Source organism: Doryrhamphus excisus, chromosome 2 (genome assembly GCF_030265055.1).
Source record: "Doryrhamphus excisus isolate RoL2022-K1 chromosome 2, RoL_Dexc_1.0, whole genome shotgun sequence".
NCBI lineage: Eukaryota > Metazoa > Chordata > Actinopteri > Syngnathiformes > Syngnathidae > Doryrhamphus > Doryrhamphus excisus.
The window spans coordinates 29507887-29533896 of NC_080467.1; the positions used below are offsets into that span (position 1 = coordinate 29507887).

The 26010-nt window shown below is 37.8% G+C and overlaps 1 protein-coding gene across 2 annotated transcripts in view; it reads right to left on the minus strand.

Annotated features, from left to right (window-relative positions):
- Positions 1-292: 292 nt before the first annotated feature.
- The window catches only part of atg2a (autophagy related 2A), a 38940-nt gene continuing 13222 nt past the window's right edge, over positions 293-26010 (minus strand). The window contains exons 16-42 of one of the 2 annotated variants that reach the window (XM_058060011.1): positions 25808-25880; positions 23476-23650; positions 23255-23397; positions 23053-23174; positions 20633-20790; positions 20426-20558; positions 20172-20353; positions 18735-18815; positions 18549-18655; positions 18374-18466; positions 18233-18303; positions 15267-15343; positions 13299-13469; positions 13092-13218; positions 12772-13010; positions 11509-11738; positions 8318-8453; positions 8004-8234; positions 7828-7929; positions 6740-6824; positions 6507-6663; positions 6364-6433; positions 6209-6291; positions 5991-6112; positions 5765-5919; positions 3279-3437; positions 293-1934 (exon numbers count right to left, since the gene is read on the minus strand). In XM_058060011.1, coding sequence (XP_057915994.1) covers positions 1698-1934; positions 3279-3437; positions 5765-5919; positions 5991-6112; positions 6209-6291; positions 6364-6433; positions 6507-6663; positions 6740-6824; positions 7828-7929; positions 8004-8234; positions 8318-8453; positions 11509-11738; positions 12772-13010; positions 13092-13218; positions 13299-13469; positions 15267-15343; positions 18233-18303; positions 18374-18466; positions 18549-18655; positions 18735-18815; positions 20172-20353; positions 20426-20558; positions 20633-20790; positions 23053-23174; positions 23255-23397; positions 23476-23650; positions 25808-25880 — 3719 coding nt within the window. In that variant the 3' untranslated portion in view covers positions 293-1697. Of the gene's footprint in view, positions 1935-3278; positions 3438-5764; positions 5920-5990; positions 6113-6208; positions 6292-6363; positions 6434-6506; positions 6664-6739; positions 6825-7827; positions 7930-8003; positions 8235-8317; positions 8454-11508; positions 11739-12771; positions 13011-13091; positions 13219-13298; positions 13470-15266; positions 15344-18232; positions 18304-18373; positions 18467-18548; positions 18656-18734; positions 18816-20171; positions 20357-20425; positions 20559-20632; positions 20791-23052; positions 23175-23254; positions 23398-23475; positions 23651-25807; positions 25881-26010 lie in introns of both variants that reach the window. The other variant, XM_058060000.1, reaches the window with a different exon arrangement.

The following is a 26010-nucleotide window of genomic DNA, read 5'->3' on the forward strand; positions in this document are numbered from 1 at the left end:
CTTTGATGGTCACTACATTCACATCCCCATTGAGTTAAACATATACTGTCAATGTTAAAAAAAAAAAAAAAGTAATAAACATAAAAATACAGGAAGGCAACTAAAGACCGGGGCGATAAAAACAAACGCTGACACTTCTTTGATGACAGTTTGGAGAAGATAGACAATTGAAATCTGCTATTATTTTGTTAAGTAATGCAACATAATGAAGGGAATTCAGTCTGGCTTTTTTAGGTTGCATGACTGCAGAATTGAGAGAGAAAAAAAAAGGCAACACAAGCTACTGTGGTAATTATAAAAAAAAAAAAAAAAAAAAAAAAAAAAGGTCACTCTGTAAGCCTTATGGCACAATACATGGGAATATTCTCGTGTTTTGTTTCAGTTTTGATTCAAAACCGGGCGCCATTTGAACTACAAATAAAACTAGTGTTGTTGTTCCTGTTTGTGTGTTGATGTAAAAGGGGGAGCTGAGTTGGGGGGCGGACAGAAAGTGACGTTGCCGTGGGTTACCACGGCAGCAGTATCCTGTTTTCGGGATTATTGTGCCTGCTGTGACATCCTTGAAATCTGCAATAAAAGCTGTTGTTCTGGTGCTTGTGTGTCTGCAGAGGTGACTACTACACATCATCACAACATCTCGTCGGCCAAACGTGTCCATGAAGTGGAAAAAAAAAAAAAAACATGATGGCGATATGTTACACACTAAACAGTGAGGAGATTCTGTGCAATACTGAGTGGGGTGGTGGTGGTGGTGTGGGGGGTATGGGGGGGGTAATGGGGGGGGGGGACTCACAGAGTCCCTGCTGCTGCATACATGAATCAAGAACGGAACGCATACACACAACACTGGGCATCGGGGAAACGCAGTAGGTGTTAAGTCATCGTGTTCCTTTTTTTTTTTTTTTTTTGCATCCAATCACACGCTAACATTTTTGTTAGTCTACAGTCCAGGGGTGGGCAAACTTTTTGACTCATGGGCCGCATTCAGTTAACAAAATTGTGCGGGGGGCCAGAACATATATTTAACACACATGATTTTACGCTTATAATTTTAATAATTTTAATAATTTTAATAATTTTTATAATTTGAATATTTTTTAAATATTTCTTAAATATTTCTTAAATATTTCTTAAATATTTTTAAATAATTTTTAATAATTTTTAATAATTTTTAATAATTTTTAATAATTTTTAATAATTTTTAATAATGTTTAATAATTGTTAATAATTGTTAATAATTTTTAATAATTTTTAATAATTTTTAATAATTTTAAAATAATTTTTTAATAATTTTTAAATAATTTTTAGTAATTTTACGCCTTGAATTATTTGTATAATTTTAATTGTCATACTATCAGCTATATGTTCTTGTTTCCTTTTTTTCAGGAGCACTTTAAACATCAGACCACATCAAACTACGATTTATTTATTTATTTTTTTTTACTGAATAAGACATCCGACTTGAAAGTCATGTTGCCAGCTGGTATGTTAAAAGTTGAAATACTTAAAAGCAACTGGCGGGCCGGATTCAAATGTTTGGTGGGCCGCATGTGGCCCCCGGGCCGTAGTTTGCCCACCCCTGGTCTACACAGAAATGCAAAATTTCAAAAAAAAAAAAAAAAAACTCGCATTCTCACACGCTTGCATCCTCACACAGACGCCACAAAAAAAAACAACAAAAAAAAAAACATCATTCATCATTCTTGGCAGTCCTCCGTCCGCCACTTAAGGAAGTCCTCCTTCCTCGCATCGGGTTTGATCTGGTTCCGCATGCCGCCCAGCAGATTGGACGTGGCTTCCGACGCCACGATCAAAGGTCGCACCACGGTGGGCGGGATCTGCCGCAGGACGCCGCCCACCGCGCCGGGCAGACCCTTCTGCTCGTGGCCGCGGGACGCTACGTCGCAGAGGGTCTGAGCGGTGTCGATCACCCCCTGCAGAGGAACAGAAGCAGACGTTCGTGGAAGAAAAAACATTTTTTCAGAACAGAATTCATAAATGATGGCTCTAAATACAACATTATTAAAGCCTTCTAGACATGAAATAGCACCCCTATAGTCACCTTTACACTACTATTACCCGATTTAGTTGACATGATCATGGAAAATAAGACATAAACAGGACTTTAAAAAAAATTAAAATTATATTAGGAAAGCAGGAAGTGAACAAATGTAACAGTTACTGATTGTAAAAAATTAAATAAAAAAAAAAATTAAAAAAACCCTTAAATGATATTAGGAAAGCAGGAAGTGAACAAATGTAACAGTTACTGTTGTAATAATTAAAATTTAAAAATTTAAATAAAAAAAATAATTAAAAAAACTTAAATGATATTAGGAAAGCAGGAAGTGAACAAATGTAACAGTTACCGATTGTAAAAATTAAAATTGAAAAATTGAAATTTGAAAAAAAATTAATTAAAAAAAAACCCTTAAATGATATTAGGAAAGCAGGAAGTGAACAAATGTAACAGTTACTGTTGTAATAATTAAAATTAAAAAATTTAAATTAAAAAAAATAATAAAAAAAACTTAAATGATATTAGGAAAGCAGGAAGTGAACAAATGTAACAGTTACCGATTGTAAAAATTAAAATTGAAAAATTGAAATTTGAAAAAAAATTAATTTAAAAAACCCCTTAAATGATATTAGGAAAGCAGGAAGTGAACAAATGTAACAGTTACTGTTGTAATAATTAAAATTAAAAAATTTAAATAAAAAAAAATAATTAAAAAAACTTAAATGATATTAGGAAAGCAGGAAGTGAACAAATGTAACAGTTACCGATTGTAAAAATTTAAATTGAAAAATTGAAATTTGAAAAAAAATAATAATTTAAAAAACCCTTAAATGATATTAGGAAAGCAGGAAGTGAACAAATGTAACAGTTACTGTTGTAATAATTAAAATTTAAAAATTTAAATAAATAAAAAATAATAAAAAAAAACTTAAATGATATTAGGAAAGCAGGAAGTGAACAAATGTAACAGTTACTGTTGTAATAATTAAAATTTAAAAATTTAAATTAAAAAAATAATTAAAAAAACTTAAATGATATTAGGAAAGCAGGAAGTGAACAAATGTAACAGTTAACTGATTGTAATAATTAAAATTTAAATAAATAAAAAATAATAAAAAAAACTTAAATGCTATTAGGAAAGCAGGAAGTGACGCAACCAATAGGGGGCGCCGCCGAGGTGTCCACAAATACGAAGGAACGCCGCTTCTCCAACGCTCCCACACGGTCCCTGAAGTCGACACACGTGTGCGGCACTGACCTCTCTGACGGTGTCGTACGCCTTAGCCACGCCCTCTCGAAGGTCAGCAGGCTGGGCGGCTCGGCGGGGCCGCACGGGAGGGGCCCGGCCCTCGGCGATGGCGTAGCGGTTGAGGGGCGGCGTCGGGGACAGGATGTCGTACACCGTCTCGGCCGTGGCCTGCGGATGAGGGGACGGAAATTGACATAAGAGCCCCCGTCGTCCCTCTCAAAAAAAAAATTTTTCGTTTTTTTTTTGCTACATTTGAACTGCACACAAAACCGACATCGCTAATTCCCATTTCCGTGAAGTGGGATTCGATACTAATAAATTGAATATTTTCCCAATTGTGGCATAGTTTACAATCTTCTAAATACGCTTCATAACATTATTAGAGCCCTCTAAGAGTGAAATAACACCCCTATAGTCACCATTATATTTGTATTACTTAGTAAAATAGATATCAAATGAAATAAGACACATTAGACATAAATAAAGCGGTGGTTAGAGTGGTTTGCGTGCAGACCTCACAGCTAGGAGACCAGGGTTCAATTCCACCCTCTGTGTGGAGTTTGCATGTTGTCCCCGTGCATGCGTGAGGTTTTTTCCCCGGGTACTCCGGTTTCCTCCCACATTCCAAAAACATGCTAGGTTAATTAGCGACTCCAAAATGTGTCCATAGGTATGAATGTGAGTGTGAATGGTTGTTTGTCTATATGTGCCCTGTGATTGGCTGGCCACCAGTCCAGGGTGGACCCCGCCTCTTGCCCGAAGACGGCTGGGATAGGCATATGACATTATTCATAAATGCAAAAATTTGTTTTGATATTTTTTATTGATTTTTTTTTACAAAAATCTCTGACAAATTTGATATAATAGTTTTTTTGTAAAATGAAAAAAACAATAAAAAATTAAAAAAAACATTTTAGGGGGCCTGCTTTTGCCCTATAATAAGAAATTTGTCAGTTTTTTTTTGTAAAAAATAAAATTGCAATATTACAAGAAAAAAGTAATAAAGTGTTAAATTTAAGAAAAAAATGTTGCAATATCAGGGGAATAAAGTTGTGAATTTAGGAGAATAAATTTGTAGAATTATGAGGAAAAAAATAGTATTATTACGAGGATAAAGATTTATGACATCATTCATAAATGCAAACATTTTTTTTTTATTTTTTTTATTGATTTTTTTTTTACAAAAATCTCTGACAAATTTGATATAATAGGTGTTTTGTAAAATGAAAAAAAAACAATAAATAAAAAAAACATTTTAGGGGGCCTGCTTTTTCCCTATAATAAGAAATTTGTCAGATTTTTTTGTAAAAAAAAAAATTCTAAAAAAAAAAACAATAAAAAATATCAAATTATTTAGGAGGACTTAAGAACATTTTTAAAAAGAGACCCTAGTTCAATTCCACTCTCAGGCCATCTCTGTGTGGTGTGGAGTTTGCATGGCGACTCCAAATTGTCCATAGGTATGAATGTGAGTGTGAATGGTTGTTTGTCTATATGTGCCCTGTGATTGGCTGGCTACCAGTCCAGGGTGGACCCCGCCTCTCGACCCGAAGACAGCTGGGATAGGCTCCAGCACCCCCCGTGACCCTCGTGAGGAAAAGCGGTAGAAAATGAATGAATGAATCCTACTTGGTTGCACAGCGGTCGAGTGGTTAGCGCGTAGACCTCACAGCTAGGAGACCAGGGTTCAATTTTTTCCGGGTACTCCGGTTTCCTCCCACATTCCAAAAACATGCTAGGTTAATTAGCCACTCCAAATTGTCCATAGGTATGAATGTGAGTGTGAATGGTTGTTTGTCTATATGTGCCCTGTGATTGGCTGGCTGGCGACCAGTCCAGGGTGGACCCCGCCTCTTGCCCGAAGACAGCTGGGATAGGCTCCATCACCCCCGGTAGAAAATGAATGAATGAATGAATGAATCCTACTTGGTTGCACAGTGGTCGAGTGGTTAGCGCGGCGACCTCACAGCTAGGAGACCAGGGTTCAATTTTTTCCGGGTACTCCGGTTTCCTCCCACATTCCAAAAACATGCTAGGTTAATTAGCGACTCCAAATTGTCCATAGGTATGAATGTGAGTGTGAATGGTTGTTTGCCCTGTGATTGGCTGGGCCACCAGTCAGACCCCGCCTCTCGCCCGAAGACAGCTGGGATAGGCTCCAGCACCCCCTGGTAGAAAATGAATGAATGAATGAATGAATCCTACTTGGTTGCACAGTGGTCGAGTGGTTAGCGCGCCGACCTCACAGCTAGGAGACCAGGGTTCAATTCCACTCTCGGCCATCTCTGTGTGGAGTTTTCATGTTCTCCCCGTGCATATGTGAGTTTTTTTTCCGGGTACTCCGGTTTCCTCCCACATTCCAAAAACATGCTAGGTTAGTTAGCGACTCCAAAATGTGTCCGGCGACACTCGTGAGGAAAAAAATCGGTCGAAATTGAAAATGAACGGATGAATGAACGATGAATACGACGTCCCAAATGTTCGCCGGGAGATACCTGAATGGCCTGCACCAGCCTGTTGCTGAGCTCCAGCGCCGCCGACGCCGTGGAGGTGCCGAACGACGCCGCCCCCCTCTGGAGACCGCGGATAATGCGCCCGTCTTTCCTGTACTGCTCGATGGGCAGCCAGAAGAGATCCCTGACGCCGTGGACTGCGGAGAAGCCAAGCGAATGACGACGACGACGAAGACGTGAAACGGTAAAACGCTAAAACGGTACTCACACAGCTGCACCACAGAGTGCATGGGTCCGACTCCTCCCAGAATCCCCGGCAGCTGATTCTTCCGGATGTCGGTTAGCCACTCGGTGACGGCGTACTGGATCACTTTATCCACGCCGAGTAGTCTTGAGCGAGAAAAAAAAAGCAAAAAAAAAAAAAAAAATACTCGTAAGTACGCCGCAAAAGCGCACCGGGAGGCGCAAAACATGTGTCGGTCAAACCCGTGTCGGCAGCACAGCCGCTTCAGCTTCAACTCGGAGCAATTCAACTGAGCCAAGCCGATCAGAATTCCTGCAAACGTTCCCTGGAAAATAAAATAAAATATATATCGATGACGTCTGCGTTATTGACGACCGTGGCGTTCAATGACGCTCACCTGATCAATGACCACGTGTTTGCCGTGGTAGTCCAGCCAGATAGGCACTTCGGAAGTGAAACGAAACTCGCTAAAACGTAAAGAAACATAATTATGAGTCCATAATCGTTAAACGAAATACGCGTTTTGAAATAAATCGATACCGGAAGTAGATCGGCTGCTCGGAAGAGGACGTGGAGCCGGCAGAGGAGGAGCTCTGCTCACTGTGAGTGGTTTCCACGGACGCCGTGAGGTCGAGTCCCAGACCGGCGCCGCCCGACTCCGCTTCCTCCGACGCCTTCTGGGAGGGGTCCGCTTTCACTGGTTCGGAAACACACATTAATGGCGACGTCGAAAGTACCAACTACCGCAAACTACGGCGGTGTGAGCTTTTTACCTTCAGCTGCAGGGTCCACGGGCTGGTAGGGGTTAACAGCGCAAGCTAGGTTGCTGAAAAAGTCCTTCAAGAAGAAGAGCGCGTCCTGGACAAAACAAAATGGCCGCTTAAGATGTGCACGGACGGCAAGGATATATATATTATATACAACACTGGTATTATTGTAGCGCCCTTGAGATCATTCATGACTGATCACGACAATCCATGACACCTAGTGGCCAATAGAGAGTACTGCATACACAATACAATTGGATTTCACTGCATTCTATAGTTAATTTTTATATTTTTATGCTTGAAAAGACTTCATTTAGGCCTGGAATTAGTACAATTTGACTTTTTTGAAAGTACTACTTGAAAGTATTACTGTTTGAATATTCCTGGACAAAACAAAATGGCTGCTTAAGATGTGCACGGACTGCAAGGAAAAGGTCGCAATAAATATAAAAACACACACAAGCCAAATTATACTAATCTGTAATTATTATATACGACGCTTGTTCCTCGTTTACTGCAGTTAATTGCGATGTGTAGAGAACAGGAAGTGACATCAGAGACAAGTTTTAGATTATTGTGGTATTATTGTAGCGCCGATTGTGAGATCATTTAAACCTGCAATCATGACTGATCACGACAATCCATGACACCTAGTGGCCAAAAGAGAGTACTGCATACACAATACAATTGGATTTCACTGCATTTTATAGTTCATTTTGATATTTTTTATGCTTGAAAATGCTTCATTTAGGCTGGGAATAAGTACAATATGTCTTTTTTGGAAGTACTAATAATATTAATAAATTAATTTTAATGTTTGAATATTATTATTGCAGTAAAAAAAGTTGCAATATTACAAGAAAAAGGTAATTAAGTGTTAAATTTAAGGAAAAATATCAGGAGAATAAAGTTGTGCAATTATGAGAAAAAAATAGTATTATTACAAGGATAAAGTCATAGATTTATGATATTATTATACAAAAAAAATGTTGCAATACTACGAGGAAAAAAAATGGTAACTTTGAATAAATAATACTGCAATGTTGGAATTGTACTGCATCACAAAACATGGCTGCGAATAACAAGCAAAGTACCTGGTCGATGTTAAGTCGGAGCGGCAGCAGGCTGACCCGAAGACAACACTCGGGACCACCAAGACCAGACTCGGGACAGACCTGCAGGGCCTTTATGGTCAACTGATATGAAAAAAAAAACAGAATGCGTGTCATCCAAAGTCATACGCACGTGAGGTATCGAACCGCAGGCTCACCATGTTGGAGTGGGCTCGTCGAGGCATGCTCTCGCTGGTGTAGAGGTACAGGAACTTGTTGATCTGCGAGGAGGCCAGACGATCTCGGACCTCCAGCTCCTGGACGATGAAAACCTGCCTGGAGAGAGGCTGCTCCCCGGCCGGGCCGACTCCCGCGGACACGGATGCGTCGCTGTCTTGACCCGCCGCCGCCAACGCCGCCGTTGGGTAGGACTCGTGCTGGAAGGACACCTGGGGACAGGAATATTAGCATATTAGCATATTAGCGGGCGGCGTCTTCAAGCTGTGCTCGCTATGTAAAAATGGTGACACGCCTTGGTGAGTTGGATCTCCATGAGGAGGCTGTGCTGACGCCCGCTACCTCCTGCCCACCTCCAGGAGTTCTGCGGACGGGAGGAGCCGACGGAGCGAGACGGGGAGCCTCGGACGCCAGACGGGATGGCTCGACCCCTGGAGAGAGAGAGAGAGAGAGAGCGAGAGATCATGTGATGCGATAGATCAAACTAGAAAATTCCCGCGGAAATTTTGATGGACTGGCCACCTGTGCTGTGAACCTCGGGCCCGGTGTGCCAACGGCTACCGCGGTAGCACCTAGCAAGAAAGCCTCAAGTACGGAAAAGGTTGATGCAGTCCCATAGTGTCCCCACATCATGCCAAGTGTGTATTTGCCTTTAAACTTGAGTAAATTAGCTAAAATGCTAACATGATAACGGCTACCGTGCTAACACGTAGCAAAACAGCCTCAGGTCCTGAAAGGTTTGGGGCAGTCCTTCAGTGTCCCCACATCATGCCATGTGTCTATTTGCCTTTAGAAATGAGTAAATTAGCTAAAATACTAACATGCTAACAGTCATCATGCTAGCACCTAGCAAGACAGCCTCAAGTACGGAAAAGGTTGATGCAGTCCCATAGTGTCCCCACATCATGCCATGTGTCTATTTGCCTTTAGAAATGAGTAAATTAGCTTAAATGCTAACATGCTAACAGTCATCATGCTAGCACCTAGCAAGATGGCCTCAAGTTTAGAAAGTGCCAAGGTTGTCCTGTAACCTCCCGACATCATGCCATGTGTGTATTTGCCTTTAGACATGAGTAAATTAGCTTAAATGCTAACATGCTAGCACCTAGCAAGAGAGCCTCAAGTTTAGAAAGTGCCAAGGTTGTCCTATAACCTCCCTATATCATGCCATGTGTGTATTTGCCTTTAGACATGAGTAAATTAGCTTAAATGCTAACATGCTAACAGTCATCATGCTAGCACCTAGCAAGAAGGTCCTCAAGTTTAGAAAGTGCCAAGGTTGTCCTATAACCTCCCGACATCATGCCATGTGTGTATTTGCCTTTAAACGTGAGTACATTAGCTTAAATGCTAACATGCTAACAGTCATCATGCTAGCACCTAGCAAGATGGCCTCAGGTTTGGAAAGTGCCAAGGTTGTCCTATAACCTCCTGACATCATGCCATGTGTGTATTTGCCATTAGACATGAGTAAATTAGCTTAAATGCTAACATGTTAACGGCTACCATGCTAGCACCTAGCAAGATGGCCTCAAGTTTAGAAACTACAAAGGTTGTCCTATAACCTCCCGACATCATGCCATGTGTGTATTTGCCTTTTAGACATGAGTAAATTAGCTTAAATGCTAACATGCTAACAGTCATCATGCTAGCACCTAGCAAGAAAGCCTCAAGTTTAGAAAGTGCCAAGGTTGTCCTATAACCTCCCGACATCATGCCATGTGTGTATTTGCCATTAGACGTGAGTAAATTAGCTTAAATGCTAACATGTTAACGGCTACCATGCTAGCACCTAGCAAGATGGCCTCAAGTTTAGAAACTACAAAGGTTGTCCTATAACCTCCCGACATCATGCCATGTGTGTATTTGCCTTTTAGACATGAGTAAATTAGCTTAAATGCTAACATGCTAACAGTCATCATGCTAGCACCTAGCAAGAGGGCCTCAAGTTTAGAAACTACAAAGGTTGTCCTATAACCTCCCTATATCATGCCATGTGTGTATTTGCCTTTAGACATGAGTAAATTAGCTTAAATGCTAACATGCTAACAGTTATCATGCTAGCACCTAGCAAGATGGCCTCAAGTTTAGAAACTACAAAGGTTGTCCTATAACCTCCCGACATCATGCCATGTGTGTATTTGCCTTTTAGACATGAGTAAATTAGCTTAAATGCTAACATGCTAACAGTCATCATGCTAGCACCTAGCAAGAGGGCCTCAAGTTTAGAAAGTGCCAAGGTTGTCCTATAACCTTCCTACATCATGCCATGTGTGTATTTGCCTTTAGACATGAGTAAATTAGCTTAAATGCTAACATGTTAACGGCTACCATGCTAGCACCTAGCAAGAGAGCCTCAAGTTTAGAAAGTGCCAAGGATGTCCTATAACCTCCCTATATCATGCCATGTGTGTATTTGCCTTTAGACATGAGTAAATTAGCTTAAATGCTAACATGCTAACAGTTATCATGCTAGCACCTAGCAAGATGGCCTCAAGTTTAGAAACTACAAAGGTTGTCCTATAACCTCCCGACATCATGCCATGTGTGTATTTGCCTTTTAGACATGAGTAAATTAGCTTAAATGCTAACATGCTAACAGTCATCATGCTAGCACCTAGCAAGAGGGCCTCAAGTTTAGAAAGTGCCAAGGTTGTCCTATAACCTTCCTACATCATGCCATGTGTGTATTTGCCTTTAGACATGAGTAAATTAGCTTAAATGCTAACATGTTAACGGCTACCATGCTAGCACCTAGCAAGAGAGCCTCAAGTTTAGAAAGTGCCAAGGATGTCCTATAACCTCCCTATATCATGCCATGTGTGTATTTGCCTTTAGACATGAGTAAATTAGCTTAAATGCTAACATGCTAACAGTTATCATGCTAGCACCTAGCAAGATGGCCTCAAGTTTAGAAACTACAAAGGTTGTCCTATAACCTCCCGACATCATGCCATGTGTGTATTTGCCTTTTAGACATGAGTAAATTAGCTTAAATGCTAACATGCTAACAGTCATCATGCTAGCACCTAGCAAGAGGGCCTCAAGTTTAGAAAGTGCCAAGGTTGTCCTATAACCTCTCTATATCATGACATGTGTGTATTTGCCTTTAAACGTGAGTAAATTAGCTTAAATGCTAACATGCTAACAGTCATCATGCTAGCACCTAGCAAGAGGGCCTCAAGTTTAGAAAGTGCCAAGGTTGTCCTATAACCTCCCGACATCATGCCATGTGTGTATTTGCCTTTTAGACATGAGTAAATTAGCTTAAATGCTAACATGCTAACGGCTACCATGCTAGCACCTAGCAAGATGGCCTCAAGTTTAGAAACTACAAAGGTTGTCCTATAACCTCCCGACATCATGCCATGTGTGTATTTGCCTTTAGACATGAGTAAATTAGCTTAAATGCTAACATGCTAACGGCTACCATGCTAGCACCTGGTTACCGAGCCAGCCCATAATGAATCTGATTTTGCGTCTTACTTATTGGCATGCTGGCCGTGTACGGACGAGGCCTTGGCGCCGAAGTCCTTGCCGCCGTACAGATGCCACACCACGGAGATCTCCCGCAGCACTACTCTGCTTTGGGGCACCGGGAAGCGGCCGGGAGCGCGAAGCAGGTCGGAGCTTCCTCGAGGTCTGGAGAAGTGACTGTCCTTCACGTGGATGGGACCCTCGGACAGAACGGTCACCGTGGGCTCCCCGTCTCTGGGCTGCAAGGACGCCACGTAAAGTCAATCAGTGAATTTCCACACAGTAGGATTCAATATCACTATTTTCATAGTTGAACCTGTTTATGACCTTCTAAATACAACATTATTAGAGCCTTCTAGGCATGAAATAGCACCCCTATAATCACCTTTACGCTACTATTACCCAATTTAGTTGACATGATCATGGAAAATAAGCCATTTTAGACATAAACAGGACTTTAAAAAAAAACTTAAATTATATTAGGAAAGCAGGAAGTGAACAAATGTAACAGTTACTGATTGTAATAATTAAAATTGAAAAATTGAAATGAAAAAAAAATAATTAAAAAAAACTTAAATGATATTAGGAAAGCAGGAAGTGAACAAACGTAACAGTTACTGATTGTAAAAATTTAAATTGAAAACAAAATTAATAAAAAAAACTTAAATGATATTAGGAAAGCAGGAAGTGAACAAATGTAACAGTTACTGATTGTAAAAATTTAATTTGAAAAATTGAAATGAAAAAAAATTAATAAAAAAAAACTTAAATGATATTAGGAAAGCAGGAAGTGAACAAATGTAACAGTTATTGATTGTAAAAATTAAAATTGAAAAATTGAAAAAAAAAGTAATTAAAAAAACTTGAAATTAGGAAAGCAGGAAGTGAACAAATATAAGTTACTGATTGTAAAAATTAAAATTGAAAAATTTAAATTTAAAAAAATAATTAAAAAAAAACTTAAATGATATCAGGAAAGCAGGAAGTGAACAAACGTAACAGTTACTGATTGTAAAAATTAAAAAAAAATTAATAAAAAAACTTAAATGATATTAGGAAAGCAGGAAGTGAACAAATGTAACAGTTACTGATTGTAAAAATAAAAAAAATTTTTTAATGAATTAAAAAAAAGTTAAATTATATTAGGAAAGCAGGAAGTGAATACCTGTGTAGCATACCAAAGCGTAGCATACCATAGCGTAGCATACCATAGCATAGCATACCAAAGCGTAGCGTGGTAATAATTGATAAAAAAACAAGGCGGAGCCTTACGGGTATGCCCATGCCGGGAGCCTCCAGGATGCAAAAGTCGTCGTTGTCGGTGGAGCCCTCGGAGCCTTCGTCCATCGTCGTATCCGCGTGCGCTTCCGTCGCCGTGGCGACCAGCCCGTCCAGCTCAGAGTCGTCGTCGTCGTCCTCCTCCTCCTCGAGCACGGAGAGGTCGTGCTTGGAGGCTTCGCCGGGGAACAGGTAGACGGAGACCGGCGAGCCTCTGGGCATGGAGGGCGAGCCTGGATAAAACAAAAGGACGCCGGTGCTATTAGCATGTCTTGCTAACCGAATGCGCTGACAAAAAAATGTGTCTGCAGAACCTGGATCGAGCCTCTCCTCCTGGTGGCTCTTCTCCGTGTCGATTAAGGCATCGGTCAGATCATACTGGTTGATCTCCGTGGTTTCAGCAGCAGGACAAGGCAGCACGGACGCGGGGCTCTCGGACAGCTAAACGAATAAGAAGATGTTAGATGTTAGATGTTATCTTCACATCACCGCGTCTCCAGTGAATAATGGCCGCCCCGTACCGGAAGCTTCTGTCCGGCGATTTCTGTGGGTGAGGTGTGTCGGGGAGGGGGGTGCAGGTCACCCTGGGAGACAAGGTACTGCAGCATGTTGACCAGGGCGGCGCACGAGTCCGCACAGGTGTGGAGGTGGACCACGTTGTTGGAGCAGCGGAGCTCGAAAAGGGGCTGAGTCTGGAGAACACGTGAGAGCGGAGAACATCAGGCCTGCTAGTAGTCGTCAGGGCTGTCACGAGATCTCACGGGATTCAAACGTGACACGAGAAGAAATTCAGGAATCGAACAACAAATGAAAATGAACTGGATCATTTTTTTTTATTTGCCTTTTTGCTCTATTTTTCATATTTTTGCAGGGTGTTTTGATTTTATTTATTTTTCGAGAATGTGCCAGGGGCCACAGTTTGGTCACCCCTGCATAGCAGATATAATACCGTATTTTCTGGACTATAAGTCGCTCCAGAGTATAAGACGCACAAGGCTAACAATGCATAATTAGGTAGAAAACATACATAAGTCGCACTGGAGTAATAAGTCAAATTTTTTGCGGGTAATTATTTTTATTATTATTATATAATACATATATATATCTTATTATATATGTTATTATTTGATTTGATTTATTTCGACAATGTGCCGGGGGCCACAGTTTGGCCACCCCTGTTTAGCAGATATAATACTGTATTTTCTGGACTATAAGTCGCTCCAGAGTATAAGACGTACAAGGCCAAAAATGCATAATTAGGTAGAAAACATATATAAGTCGCACTGGAGTATAAGTCGCATAAGGCCAGAAATTGCATAATTAGGTAGAAAAAAAACATACATAAGTCGCACTGGAGTATAAGTCACACAAGGCCAAAAATGCATAATTAGGTCGAAAAAAAAACATACATAAGTCCCACAAGTCCAAAAATGCATAATTAGGTAGAAAAAAAAACATACATAAGTCGCACTGGAGTATAAGTGGCACAAGGCCAAAAATACATAATTAGGTAGAAAAAAAACATACATAAGTCGCACTGGAGTATAAGTCGCACAAGTCCAAAAATGCATAATTAGGTAAAAAAAAACATACATAAGTCACACTGGAGTATAAGTCGCACAAGGCCAAAAATGCATAATAAGGTAGAAAAAAAACATACATAAGTCGCACTGGAATATAAGTCGCACAAGGCCAAAAATCATAATTAGGTACAAAAAAAACATACATAAGTCACACTGGAGTATAAGTCGTACAAGTCCAAAAATGCATAATTAGGTTGAAAAAAAAACATACATAAGTCGCACTGGAGTATAAGTCGCACAAGGCCAAAAATGCATAATTAGGTACAAAAAAAAACATACATAAGTCGCACTGGAGTATAAGTCGCACAAGGCCAAAAATGCATAATTAGGTCGAAAAAAAACATACATAAGTCGCACTGGAGTATAAGACGCACAAGGCCAAAAATGCATAATTAGGTTAAAAAAAACATAAGTCACACTGCAGTATAAGTCGCATAAAGCCAAAAATGCATAATTATGTAGAAAAAAAACATACATAAGTCGCACTGGAATATAAGTCGCACAAGGCCAAAAATCATAATTAGGTACAAAAAAAACATACATAAGTCGCACAAGGCCAAAAATGCATAATTAGGTAGAAAAAAACATACATAAGTCGCACTGGAGTATAAGTCGCACAAGGCCAAAAATGCATAATGCAACTTTTTTTTTTTCATATATTTCATCTCATATTTCATATTATTTGCAAACTGTATTGTATATAACCCTTGGTAAAACTGTTAATTTGCTAATACTTGTTTATTTTGATATTGTGTATTTTATACCGCTGAACTGATTCTGTTCTCTTGCTGCTGTGCAATGCAAATTCCTCCCCACCGAGGAACAAATAAAGTCATATCTTATCTTTTGTTGTCTTAAAATTGTTATCTTATGAACGAGGCGTGCCGGCGGACGGGCGCCACTCACCAGCTTGCCCGCGTCGCTGCCTTTCCACGTGGTGATGGCGAGCTCCAGGAGGTCAATGTCCAGGACGCAAACGTAGTCTGTGTCACACAAACAAAAACATTGGCATTTGCCAATATTATTATTATTATTATTATTATGGGCTTGCTCAGTAATGCAAGCCCCATAGACTGCTGCTTAAACATCTCAACTCTCCCTGTGGCTAAATGCTAATTGCTAGCATGTTAGCATTTAAGCTAATTTACTCATGTCTAAAAGGCAAATACACACATGGCATGATGTACGAAGGTTATAGGACAACCTTGGCACTTTCTAAACTTGAGGCTGTCTTGCTAGGTGCTAGCATGATGACTGTTAGCATGTTAGCATTTAAGCTAATTTACTCATGTCTAAAAGGCAAATACACACATGGCATGATGTAGGAAGGTTATAGGACAACCTTGGCACTTTCTAAACTTGAGGCCCTCTTGCTAGGTGCTAGCATGATGACTGTTAGCATGTTAGCATTTTAGCTAATTTACTCATGTCTAAAGGCAAATACACACATGGCATGATGTAGGAAGGTTATAGGCCAACCATGGCACTTTCTAAACTTGAGGCTCTCTTGCTAGGTGCTAGCATGATGACTGTTAGCATGTTAGCATTTAAGCTAATTTACTCATGTCTAAAAGGCACACATGGCATGATGTAGGAAGGTTATAGGACAACCTTGGCACTTTCTAACCTTCAGGCCCTCTTGCTAGGTGCTAGCATGATGACTGTTAGCATGGTAGCATTTAAGCTAATTTACTCATGTCTAAAGGCAAATACACACACGGCATGATGTAGGAAGGTTATAGGACAACCTTGGCACTTTCTAAACTTGAGGCCCTCTTGCTAGGTGCTAGCATGATGACTGTTAGCATGTTAGCATTTTAGCTAATTTACTCATTTCTAAAGGGCAAATACACACATGGCATAATGTAGGAAGGTTATAAGACAACCATGGCACTTTCTAAACTTGAGGCCCTCTTGCTAGGTGCTAGCATGATGACTGTTAGCATGTTAGCATTTAAGCTAATTTACTCATGTCTAAATGGCAAATACACACATGGCATGATGTAGGAAGGTTATAGGACAACCTTGGCACTTTCTAAACTTGAGGCCCTCTTGCTAGGTGCTAGCATGATGACTGTTAGCATGTTAGCATTTTAGCTAATTTACTCATGTCTAAAGGCAAATACACACATGGCATGATGTAGGGAGGTTATAGGACAACCTTGGCACTTTCTAAACTTGAGGCCCTCTTGCTAGGTGCTAGCATGATGACGGTTAGCATGTTAGCATTTAAGCTAATTTACTCATGTCTAAAAGGCACACATGGCATGATGTAGGAAGGTTATAGGACAACCTTGGCACTTTCTAAACTTGAGGCCCTCTTGCTAGGTGCTATCATGATGACTGTTAGCATGTTAGCATTTAAGTTAATTTACTCATGTCTAAAGACAAATACACACATGGCATGATGTAGGAAGGTTATAGGACAACCTTGGCACTTTCTAAACTTGAGGCCCTCTTGCTAGGTGCTAGCATGATGACTGTTAGCATGTTAGCATGTAAGCTAATTTACTCATGTCTAAAAGGCAAATACACACATGGCATGATGTAGGAAGGTTATAGGACAACCTTGGCACTTTCTAAACTTGAGGCCCTCTTGCTAGGTGCTATCATGATGACTGTTAGCATGTTAGCATTTAAGTTAATTTACTCATGTCTAAAGACAAATACACACATGGCATGATGTAGGAAGGTTATAGGACAACCTTGGCACTTTCTAAACTTGAGGCCCTCTTGCTAGGTGCTAGCATGATGACTGTTAGCATGTTAGCATGTAAGCTAATTTACTCATGTCTAAAAGGCAAATACACACATGGCATGATGTAGGAAGGTTATAGGACAACCTTGGCACTTTCTAAACTTGAGGCCCTCTTGCTAGGTGCTAGCATGATGACTGTTAGCATGTTAGCATTTAAGCTAATTTACTCATTTCTAAAAGGCAAATACACACATGGCATGATGTAGGAAGGTTATAGGACAACCTTGGCACTTTCTAAACTTGAGGCCCTCTTGCTAGGTGCTAGCATGATGACTGTTAGCATTTAAGCTAATTTACTCATGTCTAAATGGCAAATACACACATGGCATGATGTAGGAAGGTTATAGGACAACCTTGGCACTTTCTAAACTTGAGGCCCTCTTGCTAGGTGCTAGCATGATGACTGTTAGCATGTTAGCATTTTAGCTAATTTACTCATGTCTAAAGGCAAATACACACATGGCATGATGTAGGGAGGTTATAGGACAACCTTGGCACTTTCTAAACTTGAGGCCCTCTTGCTAGGTGCTAGCATGATGACGGTTAGCATGTTAGCATTTAAGCTAATTTACTCATGTCTACAGGCAAATACACACATGGCATGATGCAGGGAGGTTATAGGACAACCTTGGCACTTTCTAAACTTGAGGCCCTCTTGCTAGGTGCTAGCATGATGACTGTTAGCATGTTAGCATTTAAGCTAATTTACTCATGTCTAAAGGCAAATACACACATGTCATGATGTAGGAAGGTTATAGGACAACCTTGGCAGTTTCTAAACTTGAGGCTGTCTTGCTAGGTGCTAGCATGATGACTGTTAGCATGTTAGTATTTTAGCTAATTTACTCATTTCTAAAGGCAAATAGACACATGGCATGATGTGGGGACACTATGGGACTGCATCAACCTTTTCGGTACTTGAGGCTGTCTTGCTAGGTGCTAGCACGGTAGCCATTGGCGCACCGGGCCCATCAAAATTTCCGCGGGAATTTTCTAGTTATTATTATTATTATTATTATAAGGTCAGCCATGCGTAATATTAGGATTGCTGCTGTTCCTAATGTTCTGGCCTGTGAGTGTACAGTATATGTGGGGCGTGTGACAAGTTGCGTACCCCTCCTCAGGTCCACAACGTCGCTGTCACATTTGTCGGAGAGGTAGAGGGCGGAGTCATCAAGGATGAATCTGAATAATAATAATAATAATAATTAAAAAAAACAATTTTAAACGCCACAATTTAGTGTATGATGTTTACCTGAGGTGGAAGGTGGCCGTGTCCACGATGATGTTACTGGACAGAGAGAAGGACTCCGCCGTGAGCAACATTCGTAGCGGTAGATACAGCGGCCTGGCGGGCGAGAAGCAAACGTTACGGAGCTTTTAATACGATACGAGGATTCCGCCACGTGAAAGGAGTCGCGGCATCGAACCTGTAGTCCACGGCGCAGGTAGCTAAGTGTGTGTGGAGGACGGTGATGACAGCCGGGGCCGTGTATCCCAGGATCGGGTCATCGATGACATCCAGGAAGTCAACAAGCTGCGGAACCAAGAGTGTGGATATTAATATATGACGTTATTATTAATATTTGTGCAGCGTGGTGGCTTGAACGGTTTACCTGTTCGTGCCAGCTGTGATTGGTCTGCGTGACGTAATGCCGCATGGTCGCCCCCTGAAGTCGAAGGGCGACTAGAAACTCCTTGGAGGGGACACAGGAGTATTATTCATTTTATGGAAACATGAATAATTCGCCATGACGCATTATTAATTTTTTTTTCTCTACTGTAAAGCGTCTTTGAGTACTCTGAAAAGTGCTATACAAATATAATGTATTTTTATTATTATTATAAATATATAATTACTTTTATTTTTCTAAAATAAATATTTGTATAAAAAATACAATACATACAAGTATTTTTTTATACAAATATTTATTTACATAAGTATAAAATACATAAGTATTTTTTAAAATATTTTTTATAATAACTTTTATTTTTTTATTGTAACTGTTGCACTTGGAGATCACTCATTTGATGTAAAGTGCGTTATAAATTATTAATTAATATTAATAAACATTTAATTATTTAATAAAATATTTAATAAATTATTTGATAAATTATTTAATTATTGATAAATATTATTAATTATTATTATAGTAATAATATTATATAATATTATAGTAATATTAACTAATATTATTATTTATTAATTAATAATGATAATAGCAACAATATCATAATAAAGCAATATTTCCTTGAACTCATTCAATCAATCATTTTCTAAAGCCGTCCTTTTCGGTACCAGCCATTTTTGATCATTCTGACTGATATATCAATATATTATATTATTATTATTACAAATATATAATTACTTTTATTTTTTATAAAAATACATATTTTAATAAAGTAAGTATTTTTTTATATTTTCTATAATAACTTATTTTTTTATTGTAACTGTTGCACTTTGAGATCACTCATTTGATGTAAAGTGCATTATAAATTATTAATTAATAATAATTATTTAATATTTTTTAAATTATTAATAAATATTATATCAATAATATTATATAATTATATTTTTTATTTATTATTAATTAACAATGATAATAGCAACAATATCATAATAATGCAATATTTCCTTGAACTCATTCAATCAATAATTTTTCAAAAGCCGTCCTTTTCGGTGCCAACCATTTTTGATCATTCTGACTGATATTAATATATTAATATATTATTAATATTAATATATTAATATATTAATATATTAATATATTAATATATTAATATATTAATATATTAATATATTAATATATTAATATATTAATATATTAATATATTAATATATTAATATATTAATATATTAATATGACAGAAAAACTTGGTTTCTACCTTTTTTCCGTTCTTTACTAATCAGCAAAATATCAGTGATGATTATGATCATTTACCTATTATTATTTATTCACCAATGTTTTAATCGGGCGATATCTTGGGACGCCCCATCTTTCAATAGTTGCGTAGAACCCCCTAACCCCCCCCCCGATGAGGCTGTAGCGTACCTTCACGTTCCTGTGCGGGTCCAGTGTGATTTTGATGGCCGTGGACAGCATCTGTGGCTCCGCCTCCCTGCCGCTCACACTGCTGACCCCCACCTCGGTGGGGTAGATGGTCGGGTCCAAGTGCTTGGGGGCGCTGAACTTGGGCATCTCTATTCGGTGAGGAATAGCGGCGTCTTTCACGACTGCTACGGAGGGGCGGGGGAGGAAACAGGAAATGACAACTTAAAGCGCTAACGATGTACCATGTGACGTACCTCGATGGTAGAGCTCCACCCGGCGACTCTCCACGCACAGGAAACTGAGATTCGGGTCATTCTGGTGCTGCGCGACACTGAATATCTTCCCGCCTTCCAGGTCCAGCACGATTTCCCCGCGACTCTGGTCCTCCTGGGGTCGGTTCCACCGAGAACGTTAGCTCAGCGACGTTAGCTCAGCGAGTCGCTTACTAGCGTCTGACTTGCCTTCTCGTCCGTCCGGGCTCGGAGGCGACCTTTGCCGATGACCACGGTGAGGGACAGGAGGCTGAGGTTGTGGTCGGGCTGGAGCGCCGACTTTGTCCTCCCCGACGACGGCTCGCTGGCCAAGTAGAACTGAGGTTCGTCCTCCTCCGAGTCCGAGTCTGCATCACAGAGAAGAGACGAGGCATGATTATTTGGTACATGCAAATGGTATGTTTGAACAAACAGGAGGATTCCATATAATACGATACAGTGGACAAACGACTCAATTTGGTTCTACAGTTTAAAAATGAATAAATACATAAAAAATAAAATAATAGGAATAATAAAAATAAATAAAATATACAAAAATAAATAAAATAATAAATAAATAAAAATTGGAAAAAAAATAAAAAATAATAATACAAAATTAAATAAAAAAATAATAAAAAATAAACTGTTTAATTAAAATAAATAAATTAAAATTAAATAAAATAAAAAATAAATAAAATAAAAATGCAGAGAAGATGCATTGATTATGATCAATGATCAATGATTATGGCATGATTATTTGGTACACGCAAATGGTATGTTTGAACAAACAGGAGGATTCCATATAATACGATACAGTGGACAAACGACTCAATTTGGTTCAAACCCATTCTACAGTTTAAAAATAAATAAATACATAAAAAATAAAATAGGAATAATAAAAATAAATAAAATATACAAAAATAAATAAAATAATAAATAAATAAAAATTGGGAAAAAAATAATAATACAAAATTAAATAAAAAAATAATAAAAAAATAAACTGTTTAATTAAAATAAATAAATTAAAATAAAATAAAATAAAAAATAAATAAAATAAAAATGCATAAAAGATGCATTGATTATGATCAATGATTGATTGATTATGGCATGGTTATTTGGGACACGCAAATGGTATGTGTGAAAAACAGGAGGATTCCATATAATACGATACAGTGGACAAACGACTCAATTTGGTTCAAACCCATTCTACAGTTTAAAAATAAATAAATACATAAAAAATAAAATAATAGGAATAATAAAAATAAATAAAATATACAAAAATAAATAAAATAATAAATAGAAATTTTGTAAAATAAAAATTAAATAAAAAATAATAAAAAATTAAATTGTTTGATTAAAATAAATAAATTAAAATAAAAAAAATAAAAAAAAAATGCATAGAAGATGCATTGATTATAATCAATTATTATGATCAACGATTGATTGATTATGGCATGATTATTTGGTACACGCAAATGGTATGTGTGAAAAACAGGAGGATTCCATATAATACGATACAGTGTACAAACGATTCAATTTGGTTCAAACCATTCTACAGTTCAAAAAAAAATAATAAAAAAATAATAAGAATAATAAATAAAATAAAATAAAATAAATAATTAATTAATTAAAATAAAATAAAATGAAAAATAAATAAAAATGACAATAAATAAATAAAAATGACAATAAATAAATCTAAATAAATAAAAATTAAATAAAATAAAAAATAAAATAAAATAAAAAATAAAATGCTGCGCTCTTATTAAATCAAATCAAATCAACTTTATTTGTAGAGCACTTTTCCTGCAAAGACATGCAACACAAAGTGCTTTACAGAATTAAAAACAATTACCACAATTAAAAGGAAAAACAATGACTAACAGTGAGCTCTTTTAGTGTGCAGTTACATCATCACCTCTTTTTTTGCAAAAATAAATAAATAAATAAATAAAATAGCCATGGGATTGGGTGTTGGGGATTATAAAACGGGATTGATTTAGTTAGCCTCAGGATTTATAGCCGATTCTTATAATGGCTGATTGGGCGGCTACGCATCAAAGCGGCTATCCCAGGGGTGGGCAAACTTTTTGACTTGTGGGCCGCATTGATTTAACAACATTGACGGGGGGTGGGGGGGGCAGACTATATAATATTTTACACGTAACCGTCAATTTTTACACGTATATTTTACACACGTTTTACATGTAAAAGTGTCATGCAATCTGCTATATGTGCACTTTGAGATGATTTATTTGATGTAAAGTGTGTTATAAATTAAATGTATTATAATAACAATAATAATAATAATTATTATTATTATTCAATATTTTTTATTTATTATTATTATTAATAATAATTACTATTATTAATAATTATTATTATTTTATTTATTATTATTATTAATTATTAATAATGTCAATAATTAATAATATTATATTAATTATATTATTAAGGCTCAAGCCTTGATGTCAGGTTGTATGTTGAGTTTAAATGAAAAACAGGTGGGCCATATTCAAGCACTTGGCGGGCCGGATGTGGCCCCCGGGCCGTAGTTTGCCCACCCCTGGGCTATCCGGTCCCCCCCCCCACATTCCCGTCGGTATAACGTGAAAAAAAAGGCCAGAACTCACCCAGCCGGAAGGCCGACTTGCAGAGTTGAAACTCGTCGTGCTGTTGGCGGCCGTGCACAGAGCCGTGGGCCGGGGGGGGCGGAGTGGGCGGCGGCTCCCACATCAGCAGGTCGTTATTGATCCTGCGGAGAGAGGAGCCCGGTCATCACCAAATCATGACGACGAGCGAGTCGTCAACAACGTGGACGCGTTCTTCTTCTACCTGTTGTAGACGCTTTGGAAGGCCTGCTTGCTGGGCAGGAGGACGTAGGCCAGGGGGAATCGAACGTCCACGGCGCACTGACACTGAGCCACGCACTGGGACTGGAACTGACGCATCTCCTCCGGGTCGGCCGGGATCACCATCTGCACCGATGACGGGGGGAGACGTGAGCGGGCGGCTCGGAAACGAGGAGCAAAAAAAAAAAAAAGACAACTGGCAACCTCCTCAGTCTCGAACATGGTGCGGTTGGACGAGAACGGGGAACTGGTTTTGTCGTTGAGCTCGCAGTGGCTTTCGAAGAAGGCGGCCCCCAGGTCTCTAACGAGGCCCAGGTTCAAGCCGGCGAGACCCGCCGCCTGGCCCTGCATCTCGCCTCCTCGGACTCGCACGGATAGCCTGTGGAGGACGGATGCCAGATAGGAGGAAGTAGTCAACGGTGGTTTGATTAACAGGGAAAAATGGCACTTCCTCTTCCTACACAATAAAAGCCCCCGCAGGAGCTTTGTGTAAAGCAAGGGTGCCCAAAGTGCGGCTCTTTCTTCATCGGCCTGTGGTACATTCTAATCATACAATTTCCCAAAACTAAAAAAAAAAAAAAAACAGCAGAAACGGTCAAGTCAGCAGTAACTTTACAAGAATAAAGTAAAAAAAATAATACAAAAAAAAATAGTAATCTTACAAATAAATTGTAATTTTTGAATAATTAAGTTGTGGAAATATGTCATAATATTCTGAAAATAAAGTCAAATTTTAATAATGTGATAATTACGACATTTCAAGAAGCAAATTGAAAGAGCTGAAAACAAACAAAAGCAGAAAAAGAAAAAACTGCTGTAGTCAAAATATGAAAAATAAAAAAAGTTGCAATTTAATAAGCACAAACCTGTAATATTATCAAGGAAAATGATGTAATTTTTGCAGCATAGAGTGGAAAAAATGTTATTTTTTTAAGTTGTAATATTATGAGAAACATAGTTGTCAGAGTCATAATATTATGGGAATAAAGTCAAAATTAAAAAATAATATTATTAGAATAAAGTCATAATTATGAGAAAAAAAGTTAAAATAGCTGGGGGAAAAAACAACACCAAATATTGTTTTCAAACACACAACAAAGTTGTAATTTTTGGAAAATTTGTTTGGTAAAAAAATCATAATATTACGAGAATTTTGTCAAAATATTATTGGAATATTAAATAAATTATGAGAAGAAAATGTACCAGAAAAAAATTAAGATAGCTTGAAAAAAAAAACAGTGAAAATGGAAAAAACTGCTGTAATTTTAGAAGAATAAAGTTGAAATCAAGAATGAGAAAAAAAAGTTGCCATTTTATAATATAATTTTTGTAGCATAGCATTTTTGTGTTATTATAAGAAGTAATATTATCAAGAAAAATAATGTCATTTTCGCAGCATAGAGTGGGAAAAATTGTTATTTTTTTAAGTTGTAATATTATGAGAAACATAGTTGTCAGAGTCAAAATATTATGGGAATAAAGTGATGATTAAGAAAATAATATTTATTAGAATGAAGTCATAATTATGAGAAGAAAGTTAAAATAGCTGGGGAAAAAAAACAACACCAAACATTGTTACACAAAGGTGTAACTTTTGGAAAATTTGTTTGGGAAAATTAAGTCTAAATATTATGGGAATAATAAATAAATTACGAGAAGAAAATGTACCAGAAGAAAGTTAAGATTGCTAAAAAAATATATGAAAATGAAAAAAAACTACTGTAATTTTACAAGAATAAAGTTTAAATCGAGAATGAGAAAAAAAGTTGACATTTTACTTCGAGAGAAAATAATAATTTTTTTTGTAGCATAGCATTTTTGAAGTTGTGTTATTATGAGAAGTATTATTATCAAGAAAAATAATGTCATTTTTGCAGCATAGGGTGGAATAAAGAGGTTATTTTTTAAGTCGGAATATTATGGGAATAAAGCCATAATTAAAAAATTATATTTATTTGAATGAAGTCATAATTATGAGAAGAAAGTTAAAATAGTTGGGGGAAAAAAAACAACACCAAATGTTGTTTTGTAACTTTTGGAAAATGTGTTTGGGAAAATTAAGTCAAAATATTATGGGAATAATAAATAAAGAATTATGAGAAGAAAATGTCCCAGAAGAAAGTTAAGATAGCTAGAAAAAAAATAGTGAAAATGGAAAAAAATTGCTGTAATTTTACAAGAATAAAGTTGTAGAGATTTTATTTTTGTATTTTGAATTTTTGTATTTTTTTAATTATTTTTAATTTTTGTAGCTTAGCTTTTTTTGAACTTGTGTTATTATAAGAAACAAAATTGACATTTTAGAAACTTTTTTTTGGGAAAAGTCATAATATTACAGGCACAAAGTCAAAATATTATGAGAATAAAGTCGTAACACATTTTTTTAAATTGTAATAAAAACATTAGCAGAAGAACGTTGAAATATTTGAAAAATTTGAACAAAATAATCATCAGAAAATTGTCTAAAACAGAGTGAAGCTCGAGCTTTCCACCAACGCTAATGTAGTTAACTTCCTACAATATGGCCGCCACCCACCTTGGCATGGAGTCATGGCTTTTCTTCACAGTGATGCAGGGGAAGGAACCTCCCTCCCAGCCCTCATATGATCCTGGGAATAATAAACAATATTCTTATTATGAATTGTAACTTAATCAATTGATTGGGTTGTGATTGCTAATAAGTCGGGAGTCCACGGAGAGTTATTTCACGGAATAATCGATGAATTAATCTGGGCGGTG